The 9325-nt window shown below is 35.9% G+C and overlaps 1 protein-coding gene across 1 annotated transcript in view; it reads left to right on the plus strand.

The window, feature by feature from the left end:
* Positions 1 to 4213, plus strand: part of BTBD7 (BTB domain containing 7) — a 420230-nt gene extending 416017 nt beyond the window's left edge. The window contains exon 11 of the mRNA XM_086937712.1: positions 755 to 4213. Coding sequence (XP_086793838.1) covers positions 755 to 1567 — 813 coding nt within the window. The 3' untranslated portion in view covers positions 1568 to 4213. The remainder of the gene's footprint in view (positions 1 to 754) is intronic.
* Positions 4214 to 9325: the final 5112 nt, after the last annotated feature.

Genomic DNA, 9325 nt, shown 5'->3' on the forward strand with positions numbered 1-9325 from the left:
CTCCTGAATTGTTATTCCTTTGTATGTGTAGAGTGAGAAAAAAAATCTTTTTCTTTTAAAAGTAAGTATTGTAGTGGACCTCGATTTATTGTTCATACAGTGTGCACTTTGAGTTAGAAGTCCTGTTCACTTTAATGTATTTACACTCCCGCCCCAGGGAGCCGTTGACTGCTCATCCACAGCTACCACTGAGAGTCAAGTGTAGAAGGGATACTTTGGCCAGTTGCTTAGGATCCATAATGGTTTGGACCTAAGACATCTGGAGTAAAACGCCTCAACTACCATGGTTGGTCACAGTAGCCCCATGAAAGGAGTTCTGACATGAGCTATTACAGGTAAGCAACTTTTACGTTCTTTACCAGTGTACTACGTAGCTTGTATATGATGAAGTTCTCTAAATCTAGAAAGTGGAGTCGTCCCCCAAATGGTTTACCATCTCCTAGCTTGTTGTTTTGCATTATTTAAGAGGGCTGAAATTATAGTCCTAGACCTACATCCCTGGGGCAAACTATGTCTTTTAATAAATGTTTTTCAATAAGTGATATGGAGCAGATTATGTATGATGTGTCTGTTGTAAATTATTCCTCATATCTAGATTTCAGACAATAAAACATTTAGAAAGATACAATTGAATAGTAAACAGGACTATATTGACATAATTGTGGAACAAATAAAGTATAATTCAGCTTTTGTGAAAGTGTAAAACTCCAAGGAAAGAGGTTCTCAAATCCCTGTGTTTTTCTTTTTTTATTAGTGTGGTGAACCTGTTCTGAACGAGCTTATGCCAGATATTGCGATGGGAGTGTCCTCTATGTCTCTGAAGGACAGAAGGCTTCCAGAACTCACAATCAACACTGATCTTAACCAGCCTGTTTCAGAGATGGTACTAGGGCCTCCACAACACATGTCATGCATTCAAAGCAGACACCTGCACAACTCGCGTAAGAAACACGTGTTTGAACAAAAAATGGATGTTCGCGATAGCCAGAAGGAGTATCCTGATTTCTATGATTTCTCGAACGCTGCTTGCAGACCTTCTACTCCTGCACCCAACAGACATTCATCGCCATCACAAAGCATATACTTTGGCCCAGACTTGCACAGCCACAGTAAACCGTCATCAAGTGGTTTAAAGTCTGCATACCTACCTAATCAAATTTCTCCTAAAAAGCCCGAAGACTCTAGGAGAGATTATATGCTTTCGCATGATGGGCATCCGCACAGACAAAAGAATGAACCAATGCACCTTGATGTCTTAGAACAGCCTCCTCAAAGGTTGGATTTGGCACTGGCTGCCCAGGAGAATGCAGGAAGTGGTGGTCCTCATGTTAGGGGAAGAACGAAAATGGAAACTGATTTGACATATGGCTTAACCTCAAACAGACCTTCACACTCTGCTTACAGTTCCGACATTCAAGATGAGAGGCCGAACAGAAGACTGGCAGACAGTGAATCTTTAGATCACGGACCACAGAGAAACACAGACCTAGAAAGGGAAGAGGCTGTTAGCAGAGAACGAAGGTCTCCAAACAAACCAGATTTCCTCTATAAAAAATCAGCCCTATGAAAGCAACCTCTACAAGTTATCTCTGTGCCTGAAAGTTGTGGAGTGTCTAATTTGTTGCAGCTTTTAGTCTGACTAGACAAATGCAAACATGCCAGCAAAAAACTTTTTTTTATTTCATTTCATCAGAATCACATTTCTGTATATACGTGCTTTGTCAGGGATAGCATGCTCTCAGTTTATTTGAATGCTGTCTGTGTTTAATGACTTTGTTTTTTATGTTATCAGCATAATAATTGGCAGAACCTTTTGCAAAAATGTATAGCTGGCACCTTTTTTTCTTTGTGCCCATAAATTTAATTTACTTAGTATTAATTTAATATGCATTTCTTAATTTTCTACAAATATGTGCTTTGAAACATCAGTTAGTTATCTGGCACAGTATAAATACATATGATGTAGCATTTTTAAAGGCCTACAGTTTGGCATTTTACCTTCCATGTTAGTTTTCTCTCTCTGCAGTGGGTTGCTCAGTACATGAAATATTTCATACTCAATACAGTGCATTTCTAAGCAAGAAAATGTCCAAAAACCAGAGCTCCAACACATTCTCCCCTATAAAACTCATGTCATGTTGCCTACTTTGCCTGATTGACAGTGTTTGAGTATTTGAATAATCATTTAACGTTGGGCCCTCAGTTAAATTAGATGGACTGTTTAACAAATAGTTGACCTGTAATTGAATTGCAAGCTTGAATTTGCAAGACCGGTCACCTTGAATTTAGCTTGAGCCGCAATTCGGAACCATTCATAACAGTTTGGCATGAGACCCAGAACTTGCGTGATTTCTTTGACTTGAATAACTATTCTTATGATCAGGATATTTCGATGACGAAGCTGCAGTTTTATTTTAAAGCCAAGTAACAATTTGTGTCTGCAAAAGAGGAAGTGCACCATGTGAGAAATGTTATTGTTTTGAAGGGGATCTGGAGACATCCATATAAAATGCTTAGTCTATTTTATTCAATCAACAAACACTAGTGAAAATGTAATTCAAGCTGCCCCTAAAACTTACCTCTCCTTGTGCAATGGCAATTAGGAAAAGATACCCCACATACCTTTGCAATGCAGGTGGTACCAGAGTATTTTTATTCACTGTGTTTTTTAAAAGGTAAGACTGTTCAAGCATATTTTTTTAAATCCGAACAAATCTCTGCCTCTGTCCATAACTTACACATTGTTTTCTATTTATATTTGACTTTCAAAATCTGCATAGGGCTGATCCAATTAGCAATAACATATAGCATATGAGGGGATGTGAGTGGGCAGTTTCAAAGCATCAAGATTTAGACTGCGTTTTCAACTTGGAAGTGTTTACTTTGAAAATAACTCTCAAAGAGGGTTGTAGTTATTTATTTATTTTGCACTGTCTGAAGTATCCTTCAGTCATCTGTCAAGCCTCCAATCAATTCCCCATAACTAGATTATCAAGGTGTAGATAACCTTTGATTAAACATTGACATGGTAATGTGCTATATGATGCATCCTACTCCACAAAACGGATTTCTGAAATGTGAATGGCATAATATTAATGCAACTATAGAACATGTTATGAGACGTACTGCTGTTGTGTTCAGGATTAGACTATTTTCTAAAAACGTTTGTGGCTCGTGTAACAATGTTAATTTTTTGGAGAAGGGTTTGTTGCAATTCTCCCCATAACAAATATACTACAAGAAGGTAGTGTAAACGCTTACTTATTAGTATTTTCTCCAGTTTTTAAAATTATTGTTGGGTTTTTGCGGGCAGAGGTCTTCCAATATTTAATTACAAGCTCAGTGAGGTTCATGTATCCCATAAAATATTTCAAAGGATAAGTTGGGAACCCCTTGTGATGAACTATGTCCAGTGCGCAATGGGTTTTCGGAGGACTTTGGCATTCTATAAAATATTTAGGTTTCCATGTTACTGTATGATTAAGATTTGATGTTTAGTGTTCATGGCCAACCCATACTGTGACAATTCACTGCGAGTGTCTCTCACGGTAATTGCTGAGCCGGTGACCATGAAATTGATGAAAGAAAGTGAACTGTTTTTTCTGTGAGAAATGTTTGCAAGTGACTGCTACGTCTAATAACTGACAATATGAAAATAGGCCATTAGCCAGAAATAGTAAGGGAATAATTAACTTGTAAAACAAGATTTTCATGAGTTAAAATACCATGCCATGACCACTGGCATCGGCCACGTCTCAGACCTTAACATTGCTTCATTAATAGAACGATCTCTAGTTTACAGGCAGAAAATAGGATTCAAGGATTACATTGATGCTGAGATCTCTATTAATTTTCTTTTGTGGAAGAAGGGCAAACAAAAGCAGATTGTTTTGAAAACACATATTTAAATAGAATGTAAAAAAGATGATTGGCAAGGATACTGAAATGAAACGCCAAAGTAATGAGTTGCATTAGAATTCAGTATTCCATGTGACTTGAAATGCATGTTTCACATGTGAAGCATTTTAAAAAAGGGTTCCTTTCTTTTGGTGCTTAGTTATTAGAAACCATAGTATGTATGAAATGGGTTATTCATTGCTATTTTTGCTACTACATTCGCCACATATTTTTACACCAATTGTACCATAAATGACTGCAAAATTTACCCACTTTTTACCTCAAAAACAGTAGTTTTGTTTCTGATCCCAAAAAACTAAATTTTCTTTAATCAATCATAATTAGAACATGTTGGTTTTCACTGTTCTAAATCCTGTTGTGGTTAGTTTTTCACCTCTGATTCATAACACTCAACCTTCTAAAGAAAATGCATCGGATTAGGATTCTGTGTGTTGAGAAAATGACTGTTTTGTAGTTTGCTGGAAGGATGGCATTGGGTATATTCCATTTGGTAAATTATGTATACAAAATATGACTAATCTCTTCTATTTTATGTTTTTGTCTGTGGATGTTTCCTGAACCAATTTCACTGAGGCAGTAAAGGGAAGGGAGACTTGCATTTTACAATGGATTTCATTGTGGCCATTTAACAGGTGCATTTCTTTTCTTGTAATTTTTACTTTAGTTAATGTGCCTCACTTCAGTCAGAATCCATCATGCACCTTTCTTGAAACTTTGTTGTACCATTATACTCTGAAGCATAAATATATTAAATGCAGCATGGAGATTGAGAATTTTAGATCATTGCTGAAGTTGTCCACAAATGCTAAATTGTCTTTAAAATACTAAAGGATGAATACCTTTCGTTCAGTATCTGGCTTTGCTTTAAAGAAAATAAAACATAGCCACCTTTACATGATGAATAAGAACCTTTGCTTTTATATGTGTAAGGTTACTAGTCATTGTTTGGAATAATTAAGTCCAAATTTGATGCTACAGACCATGCATATGACAAATGAAACAAATATATATTTTCACGTGTTAGTTAAAATGTCCTCCTTCAGTAAGTGCTAGAGTGTATAGCTGCAAATCAAAAACTATCTGAACAGTAGGTCAAATCGAAACTCTCTTTTGCTAATTTGATGACATCTCCCAAAAACTGCCAGTTTTGAATTTTATTATCACTATTTAATGATCGATCTGGTTTGCGATTCCGAAATATTCCTTAATTTGCTGACACCTGTGGTACTGTATAAGCCTAAATCATCTAAATAGCCACAGAACTTCAAGGTTTTCTTAACATATTGAGATAGTGGAGTCTGTTTTATGGAATGTGTAGTGTTTAAGTGTAATTGTCTAGTTGTGATGGAGAGTTTGACCTGAGAAACCATGGAACAAAACAGTTTCTTTGAAATGTATCTTGGATCCGCGACTTAAAAATATTTGGTTATATTTTTAAGGGTTGCAAATCCTCTGCTAATGTTTAATAATTAATTGCATAGAGAAAGTGTGTTCTAACCTCCACTGATAAGGTACGTGCATTCATTGTCATGGCCAATTTTGAATATTTAAAAAATATATATATTTTAACATTTATTGGGATTCACATTTTAAGAGATTATATTCATCACACATCCCATCCCTTGTGAAACTGTCCCTTTGCCAACGCCATTTCTCATAAAAAGGGAAAAATTAACGTTCTTGTTGTGACTAGGTTGTTATAGGAACCTAGTTTTTGTACATTGGAATACAAACTGATAATATTGATAGTGTGGTTTGTAGGGTAGGTGCAATGTATTTGTATATCTGGCTAATGAGCACAGCTGATTTTTTTTTTTTAAACCAAGTTAACTGGTTACTTATGGGACTCGCACAAAACGGGCAGGTCTCCATAGTATATTGATGTATTGAAGGAAAAGATACTGAAAAGTTAACAAGTGAAACTACATGCATTCCTAAGACAATCAGTGTTCAGACAATCTGCACCATGTCTGTTGTCATAACAAAGTTGGAGTCAGTACAAATTTTGTTACTCTTACTGATTTTCTTATTTTACTTCGCACAACTCAGAGTGTGAATGGTGCCAGGGTGAAATGTTCTGTTATAAATACTCCACAGATCAGTTAAATGATCACTGTATATTAGACATAACCTATATGTTTTGGGCCATCTGCACCATTCTTTGCCTTAGGCATTCATTTTTTCTTCCATCCAGCCTCCCAGGCCTGTGATTTAGGGAGTCACTCAAGTATATTTCTTTTTGTTTACTATTCAGTATATGTTGATTCTCCTCTTATTCTATCTGTAAAGCGCTCACACACCTAGCTGTCAATTTAATTTTATATGGTACTAAAAAATGGTGTACGAATTGCTATAGATGAAGGGTCATGGTGAAACTGTTGTATCATCGTTTTGGTTGAAAGAATGTTCATGTTGTATCCCTTGTAAACCTGTTACTATAGAACTATAATCTGCATCATAAAATGTGTATTGGGTGTGTACGATTGCTTTCAATTTAATTCTATTTGCCACTTCTTGTGAACAGGTTTTAGATTTACGGAATTGAAGCAGGTAATTAATTTAATTGAAGTTTTGTTTTTTATTTTTAAGTAGGATGTTATTTTAGGTTTTAGGAACCAAGGTTTTAATGTGGTTAAAAAATTTTAAATGTCAATTTTTAGAGAGTGTCAGAGTCCATGATCTGATTTTTGTTGTTACAAAAACACATTTAAAGCAGTACATATAAGGTTTGAATAATTGTTCTATTAACAGTACCACACCAAATTGCATCTCAAACATTTAGTGACTCCTACATTTGTTGACAGAAAGGTTTGGCTGGTCAGTTGTCTGTCTATTTGTAATACCACTGATAATATTTTTTTTTCTGCTTAACAAACATTGTTTGGCAGCTTGCATATACAGTAATTTTACTTCAGTGTTTTCATGAACACTAGTGAATAACCGGTTTGGTGAAACATGCAACAAATCTGGTTTTCATTGTAATAATTTATTCTTAATATTGCTACTAAGCACACAATTCTAAAAATATTCTCAACTGTTTATATTTTGCTACAGTTATGCTTGTTTTAGTGGCATGATGACAGTAATCAGGCTACTTTTTCTTGCTTCCTTATTTGATTCACTATACTAACCCTAATGGCCGGGGGTAGTACGTTTTTCCAAAGTTAAATTAATAAAACCTTGAGACACTGTGTATCCGTGATTGTTTCAGTCCCTGTGTGCATGCCTGCACCATCTGGTAGAAGACACTGCAGACATATAAACAATCTTAAGAGCAGGTATCACATGAATTTCAGTTCTGTCCTATCAGGGTCTGTAGTGCCGCTGAGTGTACTGAGTAGATGCGATGACCCTCCCCTAACCCCCCCCCCCCTTTCGAGCAACATGTGGTAAAAAAAGAATTTGTTCTTACCTACAGGCACGTCAAATATGCACATTCTTTTAACATTGCAATTTGTTTATGCAGCAAAAGGAGTGCATTTGTGGTTTTGGAGCTCGATGCTCTTTCGTTTTTCATTCTGCTCTTTATCAGTCTATTTCTCTCGCTAAAAGATACTGCACCATCATGTGGCCAGTTTTTACCACTCACCTGAGAGTAGGGTAACAGCACCATTTGTATCCTTCAATTTAAGAGACAGTTAAAGCAAAAAGATTTCAATTGGGATTCGAAAGAGAATTGTAATCAGGGTGAATGAATCCATTAACAGGGGAGCTTGAATGGTTTGGTCCTGTGGTAGGAAATACATTTGACTGAGTAACATCTTCAGAATGAGTTGCTATTTAATTTGCCTTGATTCTCTCTCTACTTGTTGGCCATTTCTGCTTTGCATTTAATCTAACTATTCTAGCACTTTTAAGAAGGAAACACCTGCACTTTTGTTTTGATCGTTCCAGCCAGTGCTTTGCAGTATTATTTTTATTTACTTTTGTTTAATATTATGAAGACTCCTTGTTGCATGTTTGACCTTCCATTCAATTCAAACAGTTTATAAAATTTAATTTGACCTTTTAGCAAATTAAATAAAAATCATAGTTTGTTAGCCTGCATTGAAAATTCAATATTGTAACCTTGTCATGTATTTAATTTTCAAAATTGGCACTTGTATCTATATCTTGAATTGTTTAGATTTGGGCATGCCTATTTTTTGTTTCAGATGTAGTTACTTTGGACATGAAGCTATTATTATAATGTACATTTTTGGTAGTCCTCGCCAAAATGTACATTGCCCTGTCGCAATGGATGACTCCCCATATGGAGGAAAAAAATGCTATTTGGTTTATGTAGTTTGTCAGTGTTTTAATATAGTGGTCTATTCAACCAGTTTTATATTTAGTTTCCTGTAATGTGCTGTTGCTGGTATAAAGTCAAGTGCCTTCAGTGCTAATGGCTCGAAAAGAAAAATCTTCTAAGAACTGATTTCATGTCCTATGCAAGCGTTTTCTACAACCTGCATAACCAGTACTTTGTAAGATTTGTTTACGCTTCAATTGTATATAGTGTTTTTTAAAAAAAATAGTATTTTTATTTAGGTACTTCCAAACTTGAATTCAAGTCTTGTGTAATGCATTGTAAATCAATACATTTCTCTTTTAAGTACCATTGCAGTTGTACAAATGTTTTCACTGGTTCTATTTTTCTACTGTTACCAGAAAGCATGTAACATTGACTTTAGCCTACATATAGTTGGCATTTCAAAATAAATGGCTTGTATAGAATATACTTGTGTGGAATAATCCTTACCATGAGGCAGTAACCTTGATTTAATCTGTTACCTCAATTTTACACAGCGATTCAATGATGGAATCTAAAAACTGAATTCATCATAAAAAGCACATTAAAGTCCATATAAACACACTCGGCAAAATAGTGGTTTGTTAAGCAGTGGTGTCATGAGGGAGTGATCAGGGAGGTCTCATGCCCCCAGCAGCATCCCTCCTAATCTACAATCTACCAATTCCCGCTCCCCACAACCTGTACCTCAAATAGAATCAATGTTTGCTTTTGCATAGGCTTTTGTTGTTGCTTCAAAGGGTGCCCTTTACCACCATGCTGCTTTCATTTTATCATTGAGAAAATGCAGGAGTGGTGAAGCAAACATAACCCATGGGGGATATCTGAGCGCTTTACAATTGAATGAGAAAGAGGAGGCATATAGATCAAACAGGGTAATCGAAAAGGTACAGGAGAAGAAAAACTTTATGCCAAACAGAACAAGGCATAATCATGAACAGTCCAGTAATATACAAGGGTGAGGGACGTTTGTCAGAGCGGGCCTGGAGATTAGTAGATCAAGAAGAAGTAGCTAACTGAAACCCACAAATCAAAATAGTCATAAAAGTCAGATAATTAACCAGGGTAAGGAGGTATGCGAGATTAGAACAGTTGGCACAGTGAATTGTACATCAT

The sequence above is a fragment of the Lissotriton vulgaris genome, chromosome 9, assembly GCF_964263255.1.
Source record: "Lissotriton vulgaris chromosome 9, aLisVul1.2, whole genome shotgun sequence".
Taxonomy (NCBI): Eukaryota; Metazoa; Chordata; class Amphibia; order Caudata; family Salamandridae; genus Lissotriton; species Lissotriton vulgaris.